General features: G+C 50.1%; 2 protein-coding genes across 8 annotated transcripts in view; one reads left to right on the forward strand and one right to left on the reverse strand.

Moving 5' to 3' along the window:
• Positions 1-1,200: 1,200 nt before the first annotated feature.
• On the reverse strand, positions 1,201-3,620 carry NDUFB11 (NADH:ubiquinone oxidoreductase subunit B11). The gene is made up of 3 exons (XM_047843593.1): positions 3,256-3,620; positions 1,601-1,731; positions 1,201-1,424 (listed from the first exon to the last, which is right to left on the reverse strand). Exons 1-3 carry the CDS (start codon positions 3,460-3,462, stop codon positions 1,298-1,300), a joined length of 465 nt encoding a protein of 154 aa, XP_047699549.1. The 5' UTR covers positions 3,463-3,620; the 3' UTR covers positions 1,201-1,297.
• A 214-nt stretch (positions 3,621-3,834) lies between these two features.
• The window catches only part of RBM10 (RNA binding motif protein 10), a 30,139-nt gene continuing 6,583 nt past the window's right edge, over positions 3,835-27,390 (forward strand). For 3 of the 7 annotated variants that reach the window (XM_047843585.1, XM_047843587.1, XM_047843586.1), the window contains exons 1-7: positions 3,835-4,322; positions 6,284-6,425; positions 18,714-18,897; positions 20,349-20,579; positions 22,447-22,516; positions 24,456-24,529; positions 25,932-26,018. In XM_047843585.1, coding sequence (XP_047699541.1) covers positions 4,253-4,322; positions 6,284-6,425; positions 18,714-18,897; positions 20,349-20,579; positions 22,447-22,516; positions 24,456-24,529; positions 25,932-26,018 — 858 coding nt within the window. In that variant the 5' untranslated portion in view covers positions 3,835-4,252. Of the gene's footprint in view, positions 4,323-6,283; positions 6,426-18,153; positions 18,310-18,713; positions 18,898-20,348; positions 20,580-22,446; positions 22,517-24,455; positions 24,530-25,931; positions 26,019-27,390 lie in introns of those variants that run through there. The other 4 variants (XM_047843590.1, XM_047843591.1, XM_047843588.1 and 1 more) reach the window with 3 other exon arrangements.

The following is a 27,390-nucleotide window of genomic DNA, read 5'->3' on the forward strand; positions in this document are numbered from 1 at the left end:
GGACTAAGGCTCCTCCTGAGACTCAGTAGCTAGGGATAGAGACATCACCTCTAGTGGTGGGTCCATCAAAGCCAGATTTTCTTCTGGTAGCCAGGGACTGGGGGCTCCTGCATTCTCTGAAGTCCCAAGCAGGCACATGCACAGAGATGGTAGCAATGAGCATGTAATCTGGGAGTTCCAAAGTATGAGCCATGGAATGAGGCCATCGGAGAGAGGGCAGAGATGCCAGGGGCATGAAGGGGAGCCCAGATGTCCACACTTAACAGGGATTTAGGAGAGACTCCCTGGAAAGAAACAGACAGCCAGGGCAAGTCTCCCACTCCATCTTCTAGACCCCTAAGGACACGGAAAGCCTGAAAGTATGAGACCCTAGTGGAAGGAGACAGCATATTTCCAGAGAGGGAATGTGCAGGGGCAGACTTCCTGCGCGCACGCGCGCGCGCGCGAGAGAGAGAGAGAGAGAGAGAGAGAAAGAGAGAGAGAGAGAGAGAGAGAAAGGAGAGAGGAGGGGAGCAAAGACACAAATGCATACACAGAGATGAGATGTGCATCTGGAGTTAGAGACCACCAAGACAGGGACAGAAGGGAAGAGAGAGGCCTCCAGACTCACCAAGACAGAAGACAGGTAGAAATCCCAAAGCTCAAAGAGAAACAGAGAAGGTAGCAAGGGAGGCAAACACTCATCCTCAGCAATAGAAAAGCCCTGCTCTGACACACCACCCTTGATCCCTGGTGGTCCTGACCCTTCTTCTAACACAGGAGGTCCCAGGGTGGTAGCTTTTCTCTAAAGATGGTTGCCATCAATTTTTTCCTATAGGCTACACCCCCATCCAGAGGAGCCCTGAGGCACCATAGAGGCGGTCCAGGTTATCCTGCTGGAGAGAGAAGCCCCGTGGAAGATCAAAGAGCCAGACATGTGAATGAAGAAGCCATCTTGGACGGCTATCCCAGCTGAGCCCTCAGATGCCTCCAGCCCCAGCCAGCATCTGACTGCAACCTCCTGAGGTCCCAAGAAGAGCCACCTGCCTGAGCCCAGTCAACCACAGGACCATGAAAGACAATACTAAATTGTGTTAAGCCACTAAGTTTTAGGGTGGGTGTTACCCAGAATACTCCAAAACAGGCTGCAGTGGCCTGTGAAGACCTGAAACCCCCATTCTCACATCCCCTCCTTGCAACAAAACCAACACCAGCCAGTCAGACTTTCAGTCCCTTTAATAAGGTGCTCTGAAGAAAGGGCAGAATGACAGGCAGGCGGTGAGAAGATGATGCTTCTTAAGCCCCACTTGGCAACTGGTCAGTCCTCATCCTCCGGAAGCTGGATCTTGCTGGGGTCAAAGCAGTTGGATTCCATGATGGGGAGGCCATTGGCCTCTCGGTACTTAATAAGCCTCTCAGCTTCCCGGCGGGCCCACTCCTGCATTCTGGAGGCAGCAGCAAGGGAGTAGACATGAGGGAGCCACACTGGACACCAATCCCCATCTTAGTCCTCGCCTATTCCCCACTGGCACAAGGAACAGGATTCCTGGCACAGTCCCCTTCAACCTCCACCCCTGCATCTGCTCCCACCCATCCCACTCTCTTGGACACCCCCATGCACCTGTAATCAGGCAGATAAGCTATAAAGGTGCTGCCGAGGACCAAGACAACGGAGAAGCCAAAGAAAAAGACGACCCGCATGTTCCAGACGTCCGTAACAGGGTCTCTGTCATAACCGTGGGAGTCTGGGTTCTGTGGCAAGAAGAAGAAGAGGTCAATGAGAGCTTCCTGTGGCTCCACAAAGCCTTATGCTGGCCCTGCATAAGTTGGTCTCCAGTTTCACCTCAGACCAATCTCTCCTCCTTTCTTTAATTCCTCTTTCTAGTCTTAGGACTTGTCAAACTCCTTGCTACCGCAGGGCCTTTGCACTTACTATCCCCTCTGCCTGGAAAGCCTTCCCCCCATATCTTGTCGCGGCTAGATCTGTCTCCTTGTTCAAAGTTTTGGCTTCATAATTACTTCCCTTAGGAGGCATTCCCTAATTGCCTTATCCATTACCAGTCTCACACTACAGGAAATTGCCACTTTTATGGGTTAAAAATGCTTGAATAGTGCCAATTTCCTATGGCTTCACCTGCTAAAATTTTGCCCTACCCCCAAATCACTCTCCATCTACTTATCTTGCTTAACTCACTTTCTAGCAGTTATTAATTTACCAAGGTAGCATCTCCCCAGATCCTATCACATTATTTTTTATCATTACATACTCACTACGACCGTTTCCAAATATTTTACATGTTTATTTTGTGCTCTCCATTATCATATAAGCTCTATGAGAGTACGGGCTTTATCCAATTTCCACACTGCTGAACACACTAGGGCCCTGAACTGCACCTGGCATACAGCAGGCCCTCCATACTTATCTACAAAATGAATGAATAAATGAATATGCATCTATATACCCTATATATCCAAGCCAGAGGTTAGTACTGATGAAGTGTACCATACACAAACTTCACAATATCCCAGCAAGGTGGAAAGTAACAATAATAATTAACATCTTCTAATGCTGAATACTAAGGGCCAGGTGCTGTACTGAGCATTGTGACTCATTTAATTACATGAGGCAGATGTAGTATTTTATTTTCTAGAAGGTGTCTTAATACTTTCCCCACTTTACAAAGAGGCACCAAGGAGTTAAGCTGCTTGTCCAAGGTCACAAAGATGAATAACTGTCGGCGCCTGTATTCCAACCGTGGCATTCTGATTTTTGAGTCTCTGCTATCCACACAGCACAGCAGACCCGGTTCCGCCACGTATTCAGCCATGCGAGTTTGGGCGAGTCGCTTAATATCATTAGGCTTCAGTTTCCTCATCTGTAGAATGGGTATGCTAAATAGTCCCTACTTCCAAACAGGGCTGTTTTGAGGATTACATGAGATAAGGTACGTAAAGTGTTTAAAGCACTTGCACTGAGCAAACCCCGTATCAGTGTTCAGTATTATTACCGTTATACTATATTGCTTCTAACGTGTTTTGAGCACTTCCCACTTCAGGTTTGATTATTTGTCTGCAAAACGAGGCCAATCTCGCCTCTGGCCCTGAACCGAAGATCACCAGGGGCTAAAGAAGAAAATCAATCTAGGCAAAGTTCCCAAGTCTTTGAGGCCTTCGCCAGCAGCGCACTTCTCAGCCGCCTAAAAACGTCCTCTAAGGCGCCCCGTCCGCCGGCCCCCGATTGACCCTTCTGGCGTCCCGTTGCCCCCTCCCTCTCACCTTCTCATAGAGGTTTTCGTCCTCCGGCTCTGGGTCCTCCTGCCAGCGTACAGTCGGTGCCGGCGCCCGCTTTCCTGCCACAGCCGACGGGGCGATCACAGCCCTGGACGAGCTGGATTCCCAGCGAACACGGGCGGCCGGGAGCCCTCGCGTCGCCGCTACTGCCGAAAGGCGGCGAGCGCACAAACCTAACAGCCCGGCCGCCATGGCAGATTGTTCTACAGACTCTCAGGGGCGGGGACGGAAATGCGACTCTGCGCAGCTGCAGTTGGCCCGAGCGCGACAATTATCGCTCCGCCCCCACCGCACTAAATAAGTCCCAAGTCCGGATTTTGTTTTCAAATGTGGCCAGGTGCTGAGTAGCCAGCCCTCTTTCCCTTCATCTGTCCTAGCCTCAGGGGAGCGACCATTTTTTTAGCCTCTCGGTCAGGCTAAGGAATTTACGGCTGAGAGGTCTGCCCATTTCCTTGATAAGGAAGTGTTGACATTTGGATGGATGCGGGTCCCAGTCAATGGCCCGGAGATTTCCTCGGTCTTTTGGGTAAAGGGACGGAGCTTCCGCTTGTCTTTCATGATTCGGAGGAAGCCAAGCTTCCAAAGAGCGGGCCTCGCTGGATTGGCCAATAGCTACTCCTTTTTGCAACTTGCGAGCGTTCGCACGGAGAGTGGGGAGGTGGCATATGCTTGCCAATCAGAGCCGACCAGGGCTGGCCGTCGGCAGCTGGCGACCAATAGACGAGACCGACCAGAGCGCGCTCCCTTAGTAGGTGGATGGTGGTCGAAGCGCCGGCTCCCTTCTCGTCGTCGCCATTTTGTGCTGGTGACTGCGGCCGGCTGGGAGTAGGCGGCAGTGGGTTTCCTGGGGAGGGTAGCGCGCTTGGCGCTTCTCCCCTCCCCGCTCTTCCGCCCTCTTGCTTCCAGCCTCAGACTTAACGCTGGTGCGGGCCGGCCCCGGCTGAGCTGGGAGAGTTGGAGGAGGTGGCGGCGCGCAGAGGTGATGTCCGGGAGCCCTCCCTTGACAGCCCGGGCCGAGAAGGTGAGCGTCGCCGCTGGTCGTGGGGGCGGAGGTAAGGGGCCGGGGGCGGGCGGGTGCGGAGAGGAGGCGTGTGGGCGGACTGCGGGACGTGGGCCTGGGCCACGCGCGGGACCGAGAGATGCGTGCATGGCCTGAACTCGGGAGGGGGTGTCTCTCCCCCCCCCCCCCGTTTTGGGAACGGAGGCGCGTGCGCGATTGGGGCACAGGATGGGTGCACGCGGGTTGGGGGAAGGGAGGGACTGATTTGAGTGGGCTTCTGTGGCTGTTTGCGACACCGAACTTTATCCGTGGGGAGGCCCATGTTTTTATGCACACGGGAGAGGGTGTGCTGTTTGCTCTGTGTGACTTCGGTACTTACCGGTCTATGGGGGAGTATTCTGTGGCTCTGGTCCTTATTCTTGGGTGGGGGGGGGGGGAGGGCAGACGTCCGTGTGACTCTGGTCTTTATCCTTGGAGTACGTGCTGTAACTCAGGTCTTTATCCATGGGGAGGGGTCCTTATCCATAGGGAGTCGTCTTGCGACTGGCCCTAACCCACTTGCTAGGTGGGGAGGGAGTGCAAGGAATGTGTGCATGACTTATAGCCACTTCTTTTAGAAGGGGTTCGGGTCTGTGACTCTGACGCTCATCTTTTGAAAGAGGGCCTCAGTGTGTGATTATGGCTGGTATTCGTTGTGGGTTCCTGCCTTGTGATTTTTGGCCCGTAGTTAGTTGGGGCTGCTGTCTGTGACTTTGGTCGCTATCTGTCGTGGATACCGGTGTGTGACTCTGACCTCCTTGCCAGAGTCTACTGAGGGTTTTCTATCTGGCTCGCATCCACTGGGACCCCTGGTTGTGATCGTAACTCTTATCCATCTGGGAGCAGGTAACTCTGGTTCCCTGTGGCTTGAGGAGGAAGGGAAAATTGGTTGTGTGTATACATGGAGAAAGGTGTGGTGGCAACGTAGTGTTGGGCAAGTGTTGTTACCGCCTGGCTTTGCCTGATTCCTGCTCAGAGGGTGGGGCCTGAAGATTCTGGGATACTTCTTGGTGACCCCTGGCCAGGTCACGTGGCTCACAGGACTTACTTAGTTCTCATGGCAGGCTTGGGGGTTGGGTGAGGCGACTGCCCTTCCATCCCAGCAGAATAGCACAGTGGTTGGAAACAGCCTCAAAAGGACTCCTTTCGCCTCTGAATAAGTTGGGCCCAGAGCCCTAGGGAGAGAACCACCTTGGGACCTGGCTGCACATAAGAGACAGGGCTCGAGGCTGAGCCAGTTGCCGAGTAAAGGCCAAAGCTGCGTTGGCCAGGAGCCCGGGGAGGCGGCATTTTGTCTCACTGCCAAGTTAGCCCCTTTACCCTCTGGGCCTTTCATGATCTCCTGCTGTCTTGTAGGGGACAGCCAACATCTTGTTGGGAGGATGCAATGGCACTGAGCCGGGAGTGGGGGGGCATGGAAGGAGCCTGGTGGGTGCCTAGGACTCCCATTGTGAGGTCTTGCCTCCCAGCCTAACATGCCTGACCTCAGACAGGTCATCCAGCACTGAGAGCCCCCTGGGCAGGTAGCTCCAGGCTCGGTCTCATCTACCAGTCTCAGATGGCAAAGCCCTGATCACAGAATAGGTGGCACCACCAAGTCTCTCTGCAGGATGCTTCCTCTCTGCTGAGGGCCTTGCTTTTTCTGTTTTATTTTATTTTATTTAAGTAAGCTCTACGCCCAACATGGGGCTTGAACTCACAACCCTGAGATCCAGAGTTGCATGTTCTACTAACTGAACCAGCTGGGTGCCCCTGGCCTTGCTATTTCTAGGGTGGTGGGTTCTAGCCTCACGTTTGTGGGGAGAGGAAGGAGCAGGCCAGGTAGGGGCTGCCTTCCCACCCTGGTCCATAGGAACACTAGGAAGTTGGGAAATAATGTCCCTGGGCTAAGGGACAGCAGAGAGCCGCGTGAGCAAGGGTTTTTCAAGGAGGCCCCAACTGCCTTGACCCCTTTCTTCCTTCTACTCTCTCCAGAGTCCCTGCAGGAGGCATCACCCAGGCTGGCAGATCATGGTGGCAGCAGCGGGGGTGGCTGGGAAGTGAAACGGAGCCAGCGGCTGAGGAGGGGCCCCAGCAGCCCCCGCAGGCCCTATCAGGACATGGAGTATGAAAGACGGTGAGTTACCCACTCCCACCCCTACCAAGCATCCTAGGCTTATCCCCATATAAAGAATTGATCCAGGAAGGTGCCAGGAGGGGGCTTCCGAGCAGAGGAAACAGTGCAGCAGATGATTGGTTTCTTTTCAGCGAACATTTACTTGGCACCTGTCGTGAGCCAGGACCTGTGCTAGGCTCTGGGAATGCAGTGGTGAATGAGACAGATAAGACTGCAGCCTTCTTACTCAGGGTCTCACAAGGGAGACCACACAGTTTACAAGTGATTAAAAAACAGCTCTATAGGGGCGCCTGGGTGGCTCAGTCGGTTAAGCGTCCGACTTCAGCTCAGGTCACGATCTCGTGGTCCATGAGTTCAAGCCCCGCGTCGGGCTCTGGGCTGATGGCTCAGAGCCTGGAGCCTGCTTCCGATTCTGTGTCTCCCTCTCTCTCTGCCCCTCCCCCATTCATGCTCTGTCTCTCTCTGTCTCAAAAATAAACAAACGTTTAAAAAAATTAAAAAAAAAACAGCTGTATAGGTGCCACAGTTGGTTGTGAAGTTGGAAAGGGATCAAGAGAAAGGGAGGAATGGAGGCTGATGCTCAGGTTTCCATTTTGGGTAACTGAGGTGTATGGTGCCATTCACCAAGGTGTGGACAGACAGCCACTGCAGGAGGAGAAGCAGAGGTGGGTGGCAGATGGGTGGTGGTGGCTTGTAAGGGCCTGTGGATTCTCAGGGGAGAGGCGTGGGCTGCAGCTTTGGGTTGGAGGAATGAACGGGAGTGATGCCCTCAGAGTCAGGAATTTTGTGCCGGACAAGTATAGGGCAAGCCAGGTCAGATAGCAGGAGACTTCAGGGACAGGGTGGGCTAAAGCTTGTGTGATACTTGTCTTGGAATGGAACGCTCTAGTACGGTTATTTTTATTTTATTTATTTTCTTCGTATGGTTATTTTTAAACTCTAGTAGAACAGGAAATGAGGCACTTTGTAAAATGCCCTCACCATCCTGGTGGATCACTCCAGTTGATTCTAATGCAGATGACTTATTCTTGACATTTTAAGATTGCATAGGAAAGTAGACCTAATGCTCCTAAGAAAGTCTCTATTAAGAGTCAGTAGATTTAAAAAAAAAAAAGTAGATTTATAAAAAGTCATGGAGGAAATAATTTTTTTAAATGCCTTACAAAAGGTTTCTTCTTCCACTACCCCCTTTAAAAATGTTTTCTGAAAAGTAACCCCAAATTTGTGATGTGGTCATCATCTAGTGCTATTCAGTCTGCTTAAAAAATGTCTTTTGAAAGCATTCAGTTTGGGATTGTATTCACTGAAATGCTCTTCTGGCACTTTCTGAGTTTGAGTAGGTGACATACTTGCTTCAGACTTTATAACCAGTTAAAGCCATTGTCTGTCTTCTGGCTTTCAAAGGACCTCAACTGCAGAGGTTTGAGTGAATCATACTTTTCGGTAGGTTCCTATCGTAGGTCAGTACAGAGCCTTCTCTTGCCGTATTTGGTTTTTCCTTTTTATTTCCAATTCCGATAGCTGTAGGCAGCTGCTCTGTCCTTTTCGAAACGTATCCTTCTAAAATAGGTAGCACAGTGTCTGTGTTTTCAGTTTACACAAATGGCAGAGAGCTACGGTTTTCATTTTGTTTCCTGAACTTTGTATTACTCGGCACTGACTGCATTTTTAAGATCTGCCTCTACTGCCATGTGTATATTAGTGCTTTTCTTCTAATTGGTCCCAAGGACACCTTCGGGTGTGCCTGTTGCCTTTTACTTAATGATTCCCTCAAGCATGGATACCTTGGGGCGCCTGGGTGGCTCAGTCGGTTAAACGGCCAACTTCCGCTCAGATCATGATCTCATGGTTAGGATCGTGGATTCGAGCCCCGCGTTGGGCACTGTGCTGACAGCTCGGAGCCTGGAGCCTGCTTCAGATTCTGTCTCCCTCTCTCTCTCTGCCCTTCCCCTGCTCGCACTCTTTCTCTCAAAAATACACATTAAAAATTTTTAAATAAAAAAAAAAGCATGGATACCTGTAAAATTCATCTTTTTTTTTTTTCTTTTTTTTTGTCTTACAATCTGTGCTTTCAGAATCTTTTCTGTTCCTACCTCTGGATCACAAAGATTGCACTCTCTAGTTTCCCCTTTCACATTCAAGTTTTTAACACCACCTAGAGTACATTTCTGAATATGGTATAAGGTATGTTCTGGTTTTGTGTTCCTCCATATAGTGGGCAGTTTTCCCAGTACCGCCTTTTAAATAGTCCATTTTTTTCTTTATTGATTTGGAGTGCCTCGTCTCCTTTCAAGTTCCCTCATATACATGGATCTGTCTTATGTGATCTGATTTGTTTCATTGGTCTATTTGCTTGTTCTCATGCCAGAACCTTACTGTTTTTATCATTACAGCTTTATAGAATCTCTTACTTAGCTCCCACTTTGCTCCCTTATTTATCAAAGTTGATTTTAGCCATTTGTGGAAACTATATAAAAAAGATATTAAAGTCCCTCAAAAACATTCAAGAATTTTGATTGAGGAGTGCCTGGATGGCTCGGTTGGTTAAGCGTTTGACTCTTGGTTTTCAGCTCAGGTCATAATCTCACGGTTCATGAGTTCGAGCCCCGCATCGGGCTCAGTGCGGACAGTGCAAAGCCTGCTTGGGATTTCTCTTTACCTCTCTCTCTGCCCCTCCCCAGCTTGCTCTCTCTCCCCAAAAAATAGATATAAAAAAATTAAAAAAATTTTTTTTGATTGAGATTGCATTGTATTTATATATTGATTTGGGGAGAACTGTCATCTTTGTTAAGTGGTAATCTCATCCAAGCCCTGTATGGAGAATTTTGTTTTAATGTTTATTTATTTTGAATTTTTTAAATGTTTATTTTTGAGATAGACAGAATGCAAGTGGGGTTGGGGCAGAGAGAGACTGAGACACAGGATCCGAAGCAGGCTCCAGGCTCTGAACTGTCAGCACAGGGCCCAATGGGTGCTCAAACCCATGAACCGTGAGCTCATGACCTGAGCCGAAGTCAGATGTTTAACTGACTGAGCCACACAGGTGCCCCATGAATGGAGAATATTTTAAAATTTGTTTAAAGGACATACAAATTTGAATAAATGAAAACACAAGTCTTGCATAATTTCTACGTGCTTCACTAGTCTTCATGGACATCTTACTTTCTTTTATATTTTCCAAGCTGGTGTTTGCTGGGGTAGAGGAAAGCTGTTGATTTTTTGTAAGTTCTCTTATCCCTGTATTCTCTTGTTATTTCTAATTACTCATTGTCGATTCCGATGGTCTTTCTAAGTAAGCAGTTGGTCGTGCTGTATACAAATCAACTCTGTCACTTAACTTCTTTTTCTTCACTTACAACGTTGTCTAGGACTTTAGTTAAGTACCACATTAAATAGTCTCAGTGATGCTAGGTGCACAAATTAAGATTCATTTTGGCAGATTATAACAGAAAATCCAAAGAATAATGGCTTAAACAATGCAGTTTATTTTTTTTTCTCATAAAGGGCATCTGCAGATAGGCATTCATTCCTGGCCCAATAAGCAGCCCTTTCTGCTTAGGCATCAAATCGGATGTGTGCTGTAGGCTTTTAAAATATAGCCTTTAATAAAGCAAGAAAATTCTCTAATCTTCGTTTGCCAAGATTGATTGGAAATGAGAATTCAACTTCATAATTACATCCTTTTTTTTCCATCTGCCCGTCAGTTTCATAAATCACATTAAATTACATCCTTGCCAGGGTACCTTGGTGACTCAGTTGGTTGAACGTCTTACTCTTGGTTTCAGCTCAGGTCATGATCTCATGGTTTGTGAGTGAGTTCAAGCCCCGTGTCAGGCTCCTCGCTGACAGCACAGAGCCTGCTTGGGCTTTCTCTCTCCCTCTCTCTCTCTCTCTCTGCCCCTCCCTGTCTTGCTTGCTCGCTCTCAAAAAATAAATAAATAAACATTTAAAAATAAAAATAAATTAAAAAAATAAATTATATCCTTGCCATTGTTGAGGTATACCCTCCTCAATCATGGTGTGTATGTTTCTAACTTCTTATTTTGAAAAAATTTCCAATTTTCAGAAAAGTTGCAAGTACAGTAAACTCCTTTATATCATCTACCCAGAACCACTAACTGTAAACATTTTGCCACACTCGTTTTATCTACCTACATGCCTCACCATCTCTTCCTCCCATCCCTTTCTCCCCCCACTTCAATACAAATATATATCCATTTATCTATATATAGACAACATTTTCTTTTTGAATCATACGAGTTAGTGGTAGACATGGCCTTTATGTACTACACGTATGTTCTAAGAACAAGGACTTTCTCGTGGTACCTGGGTGGCTTAGTCGGTTAAGCGTCGGACTTTGGCTCAAGTCGTGATCTCACGGTTCGTGAGTTCGAGCCCCTCTGTCCCCCTCTCTCTCTGCCCCTACCCCACTCATGCTCGCTCTCTCTCAAAAATAATATCTGAACATTTTAAAAAATCTAAAAAAAACCCAAAAAGAACAAGGACTCTCTCTTCCATAACCACAGTACACTTACGAATATCAGGAAATTGAACATTGTTATAATACTTTCCTGTAAAAGTCCACATTCGTATTTTTATTTTGGTGCCCAAACCTTGGAACGAACCAAGGACAAAAGTCCATATTCAGATGTCATCCCTTGTCCTTTATTGCATTTGTTCCCTAGACTAGGATCTAATCCAAGATCGTGCACTGCATGGAGCTCCTTTGTATTTGTGGTTCCCTTTAATCTGGAACTGTTCCTCGGTACTTGGTCTTTCTTTTTCTTTTGTGACCTTGATATGTTTTAAGAGTACAGATCATTTGCTTTGTAGATGTTTCTGAATTTGAGTTTTTCTGAGGCTTATTCATGAAATTTTGGCAGGAAAATGATTTTTTAATATTTGTGTTTTTATTTTTCATTTTATTAAAAGTTTATTTTTGAGAGAGAGAAAGAGAGAGTGGGCAGTGGGGGAGAGAGAAGGGAAGAGAGAGGATACCAAGCAGGCTCTACACTGTTAGCACAGAGCCCGATGCGGGCTGGAACGCACAAGCTGTGAGATTATGACCTGAACCAAAATCAAGAGTCATACACTTAACCAACTGAGCCATTCAGGTGCCCCCTCATATCTGTGTTTTTAAAACATTTCTATTTGCGGTGCCTGGGTAGCTCAGTCGGTCAAGCATCCGACTTTGGCTCAGGTCATGATCTCACGGTTTGTGAGTTTGAGCCCCGCATCCGGCTCTGTGCTGACAGCTCGGAGCCTGGAGCCTGCTTCAGATTGTGTGTGTATGTTTCTCTCTCTCCCTCTCTCCCTCTTTCCCTCCCTCCCTCTCTCTCTCTCTCTCTCTCTCTCTCTCTCTCTCTGCCCCTCCCCCACCTACACTTTGTCTCTCTCCCAAAAATAAACATTAAAAAAATTTTTTTTAAATAAAAGTTATGTTTGATTAGATGCTGTATCATTTAGGATATTTGCATCTGTGTCCCTCAGTAAAGTGGTCCTATGATTTCCTTCTCTAGTATTCATCTGACATTGAGCCAACATAGCCTTATGGCATGATTTGGGCAGCTTTTGCCATTTCTCTCTTTATTGGAGGAACATGTACAAGAATTATCTGTCCCTTGAATGCTCGGTAAAACTCAGCTTTAAAAGGGCCTGAGTTTTTGATGATGGTTTTGTCTACTTCTTTTGCCAATTTTGGCAGTTTATGTTTTTCAGAAATATATTCATTTTGTGGAGGTCCTCACATGGTTCAGTCCACCTTCGTAGAAATGCATTGTGAACAGGCTCTGTCTTTGGAAGATGTGTAGTCAAAGTGCTCTGTGGCCAATGAAAAGTATCTTTTACTGTCCAAATCCGTTCTGTTCCCGAGTTTAGATAGCAAGAGTTCGATACGCAAATTGATGTGGCTTAGATGCTGAATGTCACAGTTCAGGATTTCATCTGAACATTTATTCAGCTCTGTTCAGTTCTTAAATTCTGATGACTAGAGTTCAACTGTTGAGGGATAACTGTGGTGAGCAAACATGAAGACATATTGCTCATACCAAAAACCTTAAACATACACCACTCACACCAGCTACTTCTTGTCCAGGCATTTATCATAAAAAAACAGTTGTGGGTTCCGAGCAAGCTCACGAGGACAGCGACTTCATTTTATTCACAGCAGTATGTATCCCTGGCACCTGGAACAGTGCTCAATGCGTAGCAAATGTTACATTAATGTTTGTTGAATGAATAAATGAACAAAAAATTGGGAAAAACTGGAAACCAACCAGATAGCTGGAAATGTTTTATTTTCCCCATTTGTTAATTATCTTTGAGCTTTATGGTGTTTTTCTAGTATTTTATTACAAAATTTCAAACAACAACGTTGAAAGAATTTCATAGTGAATACCTCTATACCCATCCACTGGATTCTACCGTTAATATTTTACCATGCTTGCTTTGTGACATGTGTATTTGTTTATGGTATTTTTAAACATATTTTTAACTTTTTACAAAGCCAGATTTATCAGTTGTTTTTTTTTTTTTTTATGACTTCAGGGTTTTGTCTTGCTTAGAAAGGCCTTCCCCATTCTTGGGGTGATTAATTTTTATCTTCTGTTTTCTTTCTAATGTTTTTACGGGTTCTATTCAGGGATTTACGTTTTTGATTCATCTAGAATTTACTTGGTATAAGAAGTGAGGTAGATGAACAAACTTTATTTTCTTAAATTTCTGTGAAGGACCTGATAGTAAATATCGTTGGCATTGCAGACCACACGGTCTCTGTCACAGCTACTCGGCTGAAAACAGTCACAGACAGTATGTGTGTGAACGGGTATAACCGTGTTGAAGAAAACTTTATTTAGGTGACTGGATTGGGTCCACTGGCTGTAGTTTGCTGATCTCTGGGCCAGACAGTTGTTGCAACTGGTATTTATTGACTAATCCATTTTCCCCTTGTTCATTTGAAATGCAACCTTTGGCTTACTCTGAATTTCCATGTGTGTTTTTGTATAGTATGGACTCTGTTCCACTTCACTGATCCGTCCATTTGTGCTCCAATTTTGCCACCTTTGTATATAATATGTTTTAATATCTGGCATGGCTCCTCTCCCCCTCATTAGTCTTTTTTTTTTAACAGAATTTTCCTGACTCTTGTAAGTTTCTTGTCATCTGCTGTTATAAATAGAACTCTATTGAATGATGTTTTTGTATGTGTGCAAGTGTATTGGTACATTAAATTTCCGGGAGAATTGGGGGTTAGAGGGTAGGTTTTTCGTTTTGCCAGCCATTGCCAAATTCTCCTCCGTAGGGACTGTTCCATTTTCACTCCTACCAGCAATAGGAGAGTGCCTGTTTCCCATACAGCCTTACCAACAGTGTGTTGTCAAACATTTGGACTTCTGCATATATGTTGCATTAGAAACGTTCTATCACAAATCTTCCATGTAGAAGAATTCCAAATAATATATGTAGATACTCCCCATTCCAGGAGGCAAAGCTTAATCCCCCCCCACACCCCTTGAGTGTGGGCTAGTCTTAGGGACTCAGTTCTAAAGAACAGAGTGTAGAAAGGGAAAAAGAGAAACTACAGTGAAGAAACCTGGCAGACCCCACCACAGCCACATGATCAAGGTCAGCATCACCAGTGATTAACCATGTTGATACCATGTGCCCCCTTATACAGTGCCATCAGTAGGGCAGATCACCTCTCTTGTATTCTCCCAAAAAAATACAGCCTCCATAATCTCAAGTCTAATCACAAGAACACGACAGACAAACCCAAGTGGAGGTACATTCTACAAAATACCTGGCCAGTGCTCTTCAAACCTCTCTAGGTCATAAAAAAAAAACAAGGCAAGACTAAGAAACTTTCATGCGCCAGAGGAGACGAAAGGTGCATGATGACTAAAAGCAGTGTGGTATCCTGGATTCGATCTTGGAACAGAAAGTGGATAGTAGTGGAAAAACAGGTGAAATCCTAATTAAGTTTGTAATTTAGTGAACTTCTTAGTTTTGACAAATGCAGCATGATCACATTTGTTGTCCCCTGCTTACATTAGGGGAAGCTGGGTGAATGGTATAAGAGAATTCTATTATCTTTGAACTTTTCTGTAAATCTAAAATCATTTCAACATAAAGTTTGACTTCATCAAGATTAGAAACTTAAGCACATCCACAGACATTGTTCAAGAGAATGAAAACACAACCCACAGAATGGGCGAATGTATTTGCAAATCCTATATCTGATAAGAGATTAACACCCAGAATATATAAAGAGCTCCTACAACAGCACAGAAAAATTCCATTCACAAAGGGACAAAAGACTTGAACAGATGAAAATATCAAGTGTTGGTGAGGATGTAGAGAAACTGGAAACTGGGTGCACTGCTGATGGGAATGTAAACGGCGCAGCTGCTGTGGAACACAGTACGGAGGTTCCTCAGAAAAGTAAATCTAAAACTACCATATGGTCCAGCAACCCCACTCCTGGGTGTTTATCCAAAGGAATTGAAAGCAGGGAATCAAACAGATACTTGCATACCAGTTTTCTTAGCAGCATTCTTCACAACATCCAAAACAACCAGCAGGTGGAAGCAGCCCAGGTGGCCATCAACAGATGAATGTATATGCCTTACGTACGTACGTACATACATGCATACGCATTTACGTATCTAGCCATAAAAAGGAATGAAATTCCAATGCATTCTACAACGTAGATGAACCTTTAAAGCATTATGCTAAGTGAAATAGGCCAAACACAAAAGGACACATATGACTCTACTTATATGAGGTACCTAGACTAGGCAGAAAGTAGACTGGCAGTTGTAGGGCAGGTGGGAAGTTATCGATTGTTGTTTAGCAAAGTCCAGAGTTTCTGTTTGGGATGATGAAAAGGTTCTGGAAATAGTGGTGATGACTGCAACAGCATCATGAATGTACTTTGTGGTAAAATAAAAATGACTTAAAAACATACAAAAATAGATGTTATTTTTTTAAGTTTTCGTGTTTTTAAAAAAATTTTTTAAAATGTTTATTTATTGAGAGAGAGACAGAGACAGAGTGTGAGCAGGGGAGGGGCAGAGAGAGAGAGGGAGACACAGAATCCGAAGCAGGCTCCAGGCTCCGAGCTGTCAGCACAGAGCCCGACGGGGGGCTTGAACCCACGAGCCATGAGATCATGACCTGAGCCGGAGTCAGACACTTAACTGACTGAGCCACCCAGGCCCCCCCTACAAAAGTAAATTTTGAACGTTTATTTTTAAATGGCCTATCCAGTGTAGGTTTTTTTTCAGTTTATTTATTTACTTAAGTCATCACTACATCCAACATGGGGCTCGAACTCACGACCCCAAGATGAAGAGTCACACGTTTTTCCGACTGAGCCAGCCGGGTGCCCCCTATCTGGTGTGGTTTTAATTTCCATCCTTCATTATGAGATAGAGCACCTTTTCAAATATAAATCATCTGTATTTCTTTTCTTTGAATTCTGTTCCTCTTTCTCTTCCCATACTCTTTCCCAGTTAGTTTGTCCTGACTTGACTCATGATGGTTTTCTTTTCCAGGCAGAAGTGTTTTATTTTTATATAGTCAACTTTAATCATCTTCTATGGCTTCCGGATTTGGGTCATAGTTTTCCCCATTTCAGGATTATCTAGAAATCATCTCATGTTTTCTTCTACTTTTATGGTTTCAATTCTTCCATTTAAATTTTTTACCCATTTTATTTTTATCATTATTGTTTTTACCATGGGACAGTGCATTTCTTTTCACATTTTCCTGATTTTTTAAATTTTTTAAAAGACATTTTTTAACGTTTATTTGTTTTTGAGAGAGAAAGAGAGAGAGCAGGGGAAGGGCAGAGAGAGAGGGAAACCAGAATCCGAAGCAGGCTCCAGGCTCCGAGCTGTCAGCACAGAGCCTGACGTGGGCTCGAACCCATGGACCGCAAGATCATGACCTGAGCTAAAGTCGGATACTTAACTAACTGAGCCACCCAGGCGACCCTTTAAATTTTTTTTCATCATGAAAAGCGTACTCTTTAATCCCCACCCCTTATTCCCCCCCCCCCTCCTGTAACCATCAGTTTGTTCTCTATAGTTAAGAGTCTGTTTCTTGCTTGGTCTCTCTTTGTTCCCTTTGCTTGTTTGATTTGTTTCTTAAATTCCACATGTGAGTGAGATTATATGATATTTGTCTTTCTCTGACTGACTTATTTTGCTTAGCATTATACTCTAGCTCCGTCCATGTCCTTGCAAATCTTTGACCCATTTTAAACATATTCAGGTTTATATGTGTGAAGTATAGTCATAAAATCTTGTGTTTGTGTAATTAACCTTTTTGGTTTAGTTATATTTGGAATCTTTACATTCTTTTTTTTTTAATTTTTTTGAATGATTTTATTTTTTATTTTTGAGAGAGAGAGTGTGCGCGCCCCAGTGCGCGACACGGGGAGGGGCAGAGAGGGAGGGAGGCACAGAATCCGAAGCAGGCTCCAGGATATGAGCTGTCAGCACAGAGCCTGATGCAGGGCTCGAACTCACAACTGTGAGATCATGACCTGAGCTGAAGTCATACGCTTAACCAACTGAGCCACCCGGGTGCCCTGGGATCTTCCCATTTCTAAATGGTGGCTCCTCGAATACAGGCAATGTATTTATTTCTGCATATTACTTTTGTACCCAGCATTCTTACTGATTTATTGTTTATAATCATTTTTCAGTTGATTCTCTTAGGCTTTGTAGGCATATCCCTATATCATTTATAAATAATGGTAATCTTACCTTTCTTTTCCAGCTTTTAACCATTTTTCTTTATTCTCTTATTTGGTTCAGTTAGTATTTTAAAATGGTGTTCATAGTGGTGTTGATAACGGGCATTCTTTTTTTAAAAAAATTTTTATGTTTATTTTTGAAGAAGAAAGAGTGTGATTGGGGAGAGGCAGAGAGAGAGAGAGAGAGAGAGACAGAATCTGAAGCAGGCTTCAGACTCTGAGCTGTCAGCACAGAGCCTGATAGCGGGGCTCGAACTCATGAGCTGTGAGATCATGACCTGAGCCAAAGTCGGACACTCAACCGACTGAGCCACCCAGTCGCCCCTGATAAAGGACATTCTAAAACTGTTGTTCCTGACCAGGATTGGGACCTGCTAGCAGTAGTCTATGGTCATGTCTGTTTTTTTCTTTGTTTATTTCAACGTTTATTTATTTTTGAGAGATAGATAGAATGCGAATGGGGGAGGAGCAGAGAGAGAGGGAGACACAGAATCCGAAGCAGGATTCAGGCTCTGAACTGTCAGCCCGAACCCATGAACTGTGAGATCATGACCTGAGCCGAAGTCAGTCGCTTAACCGACAGAGCCACCCAGGCGCCCTGTTTTTTCTTGTTTTAGGTGAACCTGTATTGGTTGCTTTTAGAACATTTTTTAAATCATTATTTTATCAAACAATTATTGGACACCCACTAAGTACCAGGTACTAAGCTAAGCTTTGGGAAATAGGGCAGGGGACCCTTTAGGTGTTGTCCCCTCTTTCCCAGAACATGGTCTAGTACTTCTTTAAATCATCAAAGAAATGCACATGAGGGATGCCTGGCAGGCTCAGGTGGTGGAGCACGTGATGCTTGATCTCAGGGTTGTAAGTTCAAGCCCCACGGTCGATATAGAGATTACTTAAAAATAAGATCTTTTTTAAAAAAAAAAAAAGGCACATGAAATCAACTTTGAGATAATTATTTTATAGTAATCGCAGTAGAAGAAATTTCAACAAAACAGCTGCCAGTGCTAACGGGGTGACCGTGAAACAGAGGGGCAGGGTAGCACGGTGCAACGTGGGGCAGAGGAAGAGAGGTCAGTAGAGACCTTGCCCCACATACCCTGCAGACCTTGCGGGATCTGGGTGAGCATTTTGTTGTTTTGTCTTCCAAATAAGAGGGAGCCACTGAAGGGAGTGCAGTGGATGGTTGGGCTTGATTGGCTTTGCTTTTGGAACACTTGCTTATCTTTGGGGTGTAGAGAATGAGCTGGGAGAGGCCTGGTGGAGGTGAGACTGGCCCCAGGGCTACACCCGAGGGCCCTGTGAAGGAAGCCGGGCAGGGGCTGGGGGAGGTGGCCAAGGGAAGCGGAAGCGGATTGGGTTTGAGAGGTGGGAGCCAGCTCCCCTTGCTGTGGAGTCAGGATTTCGGGACCCCTGTCGGGATTGGGATCTAAGAGTCTAGAGCGAGTGAGTGGGTGGGAGCCCCCCTCACCTCTTGCACCTTCCCAAGAGGACTGCCTTCTAATTCCTCCCTATCCTTCCCTCAGAGGTGGTCGTGGGGATAGGACTGGCCGCTACGGAGCCACTGACCGTTCGCAGGATGATGGGGGGGAGAGCCGCAGCCGAGACCATGACTACCGGGACATGGACTACCGCTCATATCCCCGCGAGTACGGTAGCCAGGAGGGCAAGCACGACTATGACGACTCGTCCGAGGAGCAGAGTGCAGAGGTGAGCACCGGGGCGGACAGGCGCCTGCAGGGCCTCTGGTTGTAGTACCACGTGCAGCTAGCTCTTGGCTCCCATACCTTCAGACTGTGCTCAGTGGCTTTGTCTCACCTGGAGGGTCTGTCCCTGCTCCCCTCTCTGAGGGCTTCTCTCCCAAGTTGGGTCTCCCTGACTTCCACATGCTTGGCTCTATACTTCTGAGGGCCACTGGCCATCACCTCTCTCCCTTCTTCCCTGTTGTTCAGTTGGGTCCACGGTTCACTGCAAGCCCTTTACCGCCTGCTCCCAGCCAGTTTGGGGCCCTTGAACAGCCTCTTGCATGGGATCCAGCATCTGGGGTTGGGAGGGCCATGGGGAAACTGGATATCACCAAAGAGAGCAGCCCTGGGAGGCCCAACTGTGGGCAGTCCCAGGGGCAGCAGAGCCCCTGCACAAAAGGAAAAGACCCTCTGGGGCCTCTCCTTTGAGCTCAGGGGGTAGCCAGTTCCACGTTGGGTAGTTAGCCCTAGCCTGAGGAGGGGAGGTGTGATGTTCACCGTCTGAGGAGAAGCAACAGACTTGCCTTAGGGGAACCCCACTTTGAGAGGATAGTCCGTCCGGGCCCAGGTCCAAGCAAGCAGGCAGGTCTCCTATGTAGCAGGGTGGGAAGGGTACTATTGCAAGTCAGTCCTGGAGGACAGAGTGTGAGCCACCAGCTGCCTTCTGGGAGAGTCCAGTGCAAAGAACTCTGCTGGGCAGCCAGGTTTCCCCAGTGGCAGCTGTGATATGTGCCTGGATGTCTCTGGGGCACCAGGGGGCCGTGGGTAGCCCCTGTGGGAAGAGTGGGAGTGGAGCGCCGAGTTATCTGGTCTCCCTGAGGGCAGAAGGGGTATGGACCCTGGCCTGGCCTGCTTAGTCCTGGAAGGATGGCTTGGGCGACACCCAAGAATTTAGTGACCACACCATGTTAGGAGGGAGCCTGGTGGTGATAGAAGACTGGCCAGACAGAGGATCGGGACTGGGGGCAGGGCTGTGGCCCTCACACCTTTGCCAGCCCCTGCTGACCGGCTCTGGATGAGATATCAAGGAACAGTTGAGCACATACTGGCTGAGCTGCAAGGGAGGAAGAGGGGGAAACAGAGGGCAGGATTTAGTGTGCTGACCCTAGACCCAAGGAGGTTTAAGCGGTATCTGGTCACCTGTCTGTGGGAGTTCCTCCCCCACAGCAGGACTGCCACCAGCCTCTCCCCACTCCCCACCAAGGCAGCCCCCAACAGGCATCCTGGGGACAGTGTCCCACCCCAGAAGGGTTGCAGTCCAGGGCTTACCCATTTTGCTTGCCCTGAGCCTTTAGCCGGAGCCCGCCCACCCCTGGCTTTCAGAGCCTGCCTGCCTCAGAGAGCCAGCGGCCAGCCCCTAGGCCCACCCCAGACTGACTGCCCGTCTGGTGTCTCTCGTCTTATTCTGTTGGCCAGGATTCCTACGAGGCCTCCCCGGGCTCCGAGACTCAGCGTAGGCGGCGGCGGCGGCACAGGCACAGCCCCACCGGCCCGCCAGGCTTCCCCCGAGACGGCGACTATCGGGACCAGGACTATCGGACCGAGCAAGGGGAGGAGGAGGATGAGGAGGAGGAGGAGGAGGAGGAGGAGAAGGCCAGTAACATCGTCATGCTGAGGATGCTGCCACAGGCAGCCACTGAGGATGACGTACGTGCCCCCCCCTCGTGGCCCTGGGCAGGTGGCAGGGCAGGAGGCCAGGCTGGGTCTCCTCCAGGGCCCTCAGCTTCTCCCTCACCCCGAACTCAGCACCTTTTATCCCTTCTCTCCCCCAGCACTGATCCGTCCTCTGGGCAGGCCCTTGTCCTCTCCTGGTCTGGAAGGGAGGAGTGTCGGATAGGCTGGCTTGGCCAAGGGGCTGCCGCAGTGGGGTGTGGGAGGGAACAGAGCATTCCTCCTGAACATTCCACTGCTCATCCGTCCGTTCTGCATGTGTTGACTGAGGGCCAGATGCTCCCCAGGCCCAGAGCCAGGTATTCCTGGTGGCAGAGATGATGTAGGACCCGGCAGTCCTGGGGATGGGGAGGGTCCCCATGGGGTTTTCTGAGGTTTTATTCACGTTCTCTCCCCATGCCCTCACCCGCGCCCTTGTCGGCAGCGTCAGATCTCCGTGGCCTGGCCACAGACCCCTATGTTCTCTGATGTCCTTTGCTGCTACTGGCAGCCTCCCTGCTCAGTTCTCTCACATTTCCTTCCCTGTTCCTCCCTTTGCTTCTGTTTCCTTCTCATACAGACTTTCCCTAACGAGCCCCAGTAAAACCCCAGAGGGCCACTAGAATAGCCTCCTCATTAGCCTCCCCGATTCTCCTCTCTGACCCCGCCGATTTCTCTGCTCAGCTCCCCTTCGAAATCTACCGGCTGCCCATTTTGTCAAAGAGAAAATCCCACGTGTGTATTCGGGAGCTTCTCCAGTCTGGCCCAGCCACGCTGCTCAGGGTCAGACAGTAGCTCCGTGCTGTGTTGGGGATTTATCACAGGGCGGGCCACATGCCAGGTCTCATGTACTCCTCACAGCAACCCTGCGGGGAAGGCACTCTGTGTGTTTCCATCCTACCAATGAGGAAGCCAGGCCCCCAGCAGTGAAGCAGCTTGTTCCAGGTCCCTCAGCCCGTGAGTGGCAGAGTGGACTTGGGGTCTGGACCTGGGCAACTGGATTCCAGAGGCCACATTCTTGCTGTTTCCAGAGCCCTCCCTGAACGTTCGCTGTCCTCATGATCTTGTGTGTGTGTGTGTGTGTGTGTGTGTGTGTGTGTGTGTGTGTGAGAGAGAGAGAGAGAGACAGAGACAGAGAGAGAGAGAGCGCACGCGAGAGTGAGAGCGCTTCTTTCTTTTTCACCTGATGAGGAAACTGAGGCCCAGAGGTAGTAAGATCGCCACCCGAGAATGCCTGGCACGTGTTCCCAGGCTTCTGCGAGAGGCACCACTGGCCTAGAGACCCTGCCTCACCTGGCCCAAACCCCAAATTGCCTCTACAGCTTCCTTCTGGCTTCATCCAGGAAGCTTTGCACACCCTGTGAGCACACCTTTTTGTCTCTGCCCAGGGTACCGATCTGCCCACGGCCTAGGGCGCGTGGCTGGGCTCTGCCCAGACCCAGTCCCTCCCATTTTGGTATTTGCTTCCTGGGTGTCTCGGTGTGAGCCGGAGGGCGGTCCCAGAGCTGCGTCCCAGCTCTCCTCCCCACAGCTGCACCAAGCCTGTTATCAGACCAGCCCCTTGGGCCATTCTTGAGCTGCGGGCTCCGCTTGGCTTGCTCTCTCGTTGCTCTCGCCTCTGAGGGTCTTCCGTGCTGCCGTGCCCCACCTCGTACCATGTACCATGCCCCCTTCGTTTCCCTCATTCTCTGCAAGTCTGGGGCCGAGCGCCGAGACCGGGTACTGGTATGGGGCCGGGGCCACGGCACCTCGGGGAAGAGCCCCGAGAGAGCGAGGGGAGGCAGTGCATGCACATCACTCACGGGCAGCCCCTCAGGGGTCCCCTGTGTGCTGAGCCTGCCCCAATCCGTATCTCCCCGTACAGATCCGGGGCCAGCTGCAGTCCCACGGAGTGCAAGCGCGGGAGGTCCGGCTGATGCGGAACAAATCCTCAGGTGAGCTTTTGTTCCCAGTGCCTCCCCTTCTGCTGGCCAGCCTCAGCCTCCAGTCTCCCTCCTGCTTCTGTCTTCTCCCTCACCCTCCCTGCCCTGCCTTCCCTCCATGGCTGGGCATGGGCAGCTTGGGGTGCCCTCTCTTCTTCTCTTCCCCTCGACCCACCCTCCTCACAGCTCCGGGGCTGTTGGGGAGGGGGTGCAGCGCTGAGCTGAGTGCTCCCCGGGGGCAGGGCCAGGGCCAGGCTCCGGGGAACAACCTCTTTGGGATTCTGAGTATCTGAGGTGGTAACACCCCCATATACTCCCTTCCCTCTCCTCTTCTCCTTCCCCTCCCTTCAGTCCCCCTCACGTTTTTCTGGTAACAGCCTGTGACCAGAAAGTAGGTCTGACACGGCCCCACCCTCGTGTCCCAAGAGAGGGGAGGCAGGGGATGGCTCTTCTCCCAGGGTGCATCCCAAGGAGCAGCCAGGATTCCTGGCCTTGCTTCTTCCCTCCCTCCCTCCCTCTTGCAGGCTGCTTGGAGCTGGCCTGAGATTAGCAGGGTGGTGGGGGGGGAGTTGTCTCTGCAGGACCTCTGGCCCAGGCTTCCCAAGGCAGGCACAGTGGGGCTTCACTGCCTGGGCTTCTCTCTCCATCTCTCAATCTCTCTCCTCCCCACACCTCCATATCTATCTATCTTTCTTTCTCTCTCTCTCCCCCTCTCCCCCCCTTCTCTCTCTCTTTCCCCTTCTCTCTCTCTCTCTCCCCTTCTCTCTTTCTCTTTTCCTCTCTCTCTCCTTCCCTCTCTCTCTCTCTCTCCCCTTATTTCTCTTCTTCTCTCTCTCTCTCCCCCTCACTCTCCCTCTCTCTCCCTCTTCCCCCCTCCGTCCCTCCCTACCTCACCCCAAATCATACCATTTCATCCTCCTGTGCATCCTAATAGTCACTCTTTTGGAGATCAAGCATGCCTCCCCCCAAACCCGCCACATCTAAGCCCTCCCTGTGTGTACACCTCCAAAGGAGGAGCTGTTTCCTGTGGCCTCAAGCCCTGGATCCCTTTCCTAGCCCTGGCCAGGCCTGGAGTCTCTCGGTAGCATATAGGTCTTGCTCTGCTTCACCTCAGCCACGCCACACACTGACAGGGTTCTGGTTTCTCTCTCCATAGGCGGTATCCTAGGTGTGGCCCCCTCTGTAGCCCTGGGCGCTTCTCCCAGGCCCTCACTGATTCTTTAAGGGCTGCCAGGCCAATCCTGGCCCCCATTCTCCTGCTGTCTCGGAGGACTTGCACTGTGGGTGGCCATAATCTTCCTAGCTTGGCCCTGAGTGAGGCTCCCTGGTGAGGCCCACATCCCCTTACTGTGCTGAGGCTGAGGTGACATCATATCCCCAACTCCCCCTGGTTCCTGATGGGCCTGGAGCCTTCCTAGCCTCACGGAGCAGCCTGGCCCAGGTTCTCTTTTGTTTCTTTGATGAAGCACTTGTTACAGGACCCCTCCTGGGTGCCCCAGCCTTGTGCTGGGCCCCGCCCTTCAGGTGTTTATTCTGGCCCATGTGGAGCCAACAGCCTGCCCATCTGCCCTCCTTCCTTCTCAGGAGACAGACCTCTACGTGTACCCTTTCCCTCCTAGCTCCTTCTCTCTGTCTTTGTCACTCCAGGCAGGTCTGCCTGAGCTCCTCTCTCTTTCTTCCCAGTTGGCGTGTGTGTTATCTCCTCTCCCCCTCCCTCCCCACTCCCCCCCCCCCCCATTCTTCTTTCCTGCCCCTCCCGGCCTTCTGCCTTGCCTCCCACTCCCTGGTCTTTCTCTCTCTGATTACTTCTCTCTCTCCCTTTCTTCTTTTTCTCTCCCCCCTTCCCTCTCTGCCCCCCTGGTCCTCTCCCCTCGGGTCCCACCCCCGGGAACGCCGTGTGTCCAAAGCTGTTGACTAACCCACTGCGTCTGTATCTGAATGCTGTCTCCAGGTCAGAGCCGGGGCTTCGCCTTCGTCGAGTTTAGTCACTTGCAGGACGCTACACGATGGATGGAAGCCAATCAGGTTGCTTTGCCGCACTTGAACCCCCCCCCAAACAAATACTACTTTGTAATCGAGCGCTCCCATCGCCTGATTCTTATGGACACAGTTCCCTGCCCTGTGGCCCTGTGTCCCATCCCCCCTCCCCGCCCCCTCTCTCTCTCTCTCCCCCTTCCTGACCCTCACTATCTCCTCTTCCCATCTCTTGCTACCCACCGGGCTTCCCATCAAGAGCCCACACTCACCGCTGGCCCCTTCCTACCAGACGCTATTAGCTCTGCCCCTCCACTTCCCAGCCGAGCTTTTGGAGAAAGGGCTGCTGGGGGCGGGGGGAGGTTCTTCCACCGAGGCTCCCAGTCCCCGGGGACCACCCTGCTCAGGGGTTAGGCAGAGCCAGGACTTCGTTCCACTCTCAGGTGCCACTGGAAGCATAGCCACTGGGGGACTTAGCTGTTGGCACACTAACTGGCAAGTCCCGTTTGGCCAGCTCTCTCCCTGCATGTGAGTTCGGCCTTTTGATTTCGGTGTGAGCGGCCAGCACTGCTCTGTTGATCTAAAGTAGCAGTCAGATGTGATAGAACTCACTACAGGTGCCCCGGCCCGCCCCCTGCACCTAACCCCTCCACGGAAGTCACCGCTTGCCCCATTCTGCTGCTGGCAGACCTGCCCTCTCAGCAGAGAGTCCTGCTCTAGGGAAGGGAAGGGAGCCTGCTCCCCTGCCTGGCACGGTCTCCCCACCCAGCAGCTTTGGGACCTTCAGAGACCCAAGGACCTGCTCTGCTCACCCACCCAGAGCCCGGCTCACTGGTGTGGGGCACCGAAGGAAAGCCTCAGGGGAGGAAGGGGCAGAAGAGGTGGAAGCAGGGCTCAGCAGGGCGGCCCTGGGGCCATCTCTGCCCTAATGCTGTGGGCCCAGGACCCAGCCAGCCCCGGGAAGACAGCCTCACAGCAGGAACTTCCATCTCTTAAATATGGCTCTTTCTTTTTCCCCTTCTCCAGCACTAGCGCGCGTGCGCTCTCTCTCTCTCTTTCTCTCCCCTCCTCTCCCTCCCCTCCCTGTCCCCCTCATCCCGAGTGTAGCCTGTGTAGTGCTGGCCCTGGGTGTGGCCTGGCAGCATCAGGGCCGAGTGGGGGGTTTTCCCCCACTGTCCGGCAGGCGTCGGTCAGCCGAGCACTGTGTGCCTGGTGGCGTGTGTTCACGTGTGCGTGCGCGTGCCCGGAAAGGCAGCAAACAGCTGCGCCCGAGGGCTGTGGCGCTCTCCCTCCCTCCTTCCCTTCCTTCTTCCCTCGTCCGTTCTCCGACCTCCCTCCGTTCCCTGTCCCTCATCCATCCAGCTGAAGGGCTCGCTCACTCTCTTCTCCTGTGCTGAAACGGTGCGTGGGGCACTGCTGCCCGGGCCTCACTGTGCTCTGCTTTTTCCCGCAGCACTCCCTCAACATCCTGGGCCAGAAGGTGTCCATGCACTACAGCGACCCCAAGCCCAAGATCAATGAGGACTGGCTGTGTAATAAGGTACAGGGGCGGTGGGCAGCGGTTGCCATGGATAGAGACGGCGGCGGCGGCGGCAGCGTCTGTCTCCCTGGGGCCTCTGGGGTGGCATAGGCGTCGAGGACTGGCTGAGCTCAAGTAGCCACCGTTCCTCGCTGTCTACCCACCCACCCGCCCACCCCGCCCGCCTGTGCGTACTGGGCTCTCATTGGCGCCAGGCTCTGCCCTCACGTAGTACAGTCTTGGCTGAAGTCCCAGTGGGCTTTCAGCAAATACTTACGTAAGGGACCAACTAGTGACAGTGGAGGCACAATGCGGTGTGTCAGAATGTGGACCTCTGAGCCAGACTGGCTGGAATTAGACCCTCTCGGATCCTCCTTGATATCTGCCTCGCTCTCCTCCTCTCTAAAATGTGAATAGCGATGACACCTCTCCCCAGAGGTGGTTGGGAGGATTCCAGTGTGGCGATGAGAGGGTGACACTTGGAACGACACCTGGTCCATGGTTAGCACCCTTTAATGTCTGCCCATACCCCCCAAAACAAAGCACAGGGCATGGTGAGAGCCTGAGTCAGGTGACCCGACCTTGATGGCCCCTCCGACAAGGCCATGTCCACCAGAGGCCCAGGGTAGAAGCTGTGGGGTCTTGGAGTTGTATTCCCTATGAGGAAGCTGAGGCTCAAAGGGGTGCCACCGTGGGTGAGCCTCTCCTGATCACAGGGGCCCCGGACGCCACCCTGGGTTCAGGTCTCCCCTGGGGCCAGCCTCACAAGCAGCCCCGAGGCGGCCCGAGACCCCATAGCCAGCCGGTGATCCTGAGAGCTGGCAGACGCCCCGACTTGCTCCCCGAGAAGAACTCTGCCTACTAGGGGAGTGGCACCGTTGGTTTAAAAAGAAAGTGTTATCAGAAGGTAGGGTGTCCGATGTCTCTGCAGAGGTAGAGATGAAGTGACAGTGGCACTGTGTCTCTCCTGTATTTTCAGAGACTCCTCAAAAGCAGGGAACTCCCTCCTTTCCCCTCCTCTATTCCCCACATCCTCTTGGTCACCAGGTCCTGTCACTTCCATCACAGAAATGCCCTCCCTTGCAATTCCCACCACCCAGACCAGTTGTCACACGCTCTGTCCCGCTGTGGACCCCTCTTCTGCTGTTCTGGCCTTGCCTCTTTCTCTCATCCTCTCATCTGTAACATTCCTCGAAACCACCTCTAACCACATCCTTCCTTCTCTGCTTAGGACCTCGCCAACTCTGAACTTAAGCGTGACCACCCTCTATAATCTAACTTCACCTGCCCTCTCCAGCTTCGGCTTTTGTCTGGCCTCACCTTCCTACACCAGCTACAGAAAATCTCTTGTTCCCTTCGCTAGCCATAGCTTCCCAGCAAAACCAAAGCAAAC

The sequence above is a fragment of the Prionailurus viverrinus genome, chromosome X (genome assembly GCF_022837055.1).
Source record: "Prionailurus viverrinus isolate Anna chromosome X, UM_Priviv_1.0, whole genome shotgun sequence".
Classification (NCBI taxonomy): domain Eukaryota; kingdom Metazoa; phylum Chordata; class Mammalia; order Carnivora; family Felidae; genus Prionailurus; species Prionailurus viverrinus.

Coding starts and splice junctions, on each gene's coding strand:
- NDUFB11 (XM_047843593.1), bottom strand. CDS start 3,462: ATGGCGGCCGGGCTGTTAGGTTTGTGCGCTCGCCGCCTTTCGGCAGTA. Junction 1,732..3,255: donor ACGAAAACCTCTATGAGAAG/GTGAGAGGGAGG, acceptor TTCTTGCCACAG/AACCCAGACTCCCACGGTTA. Junction 1,425..1,600: donor GCTTATCTGCCTGATTACAG/GTGCATGGGGGT, acceptor TGCTGCCTCCAG/AATGCAGGAGTGGGCCCGCC.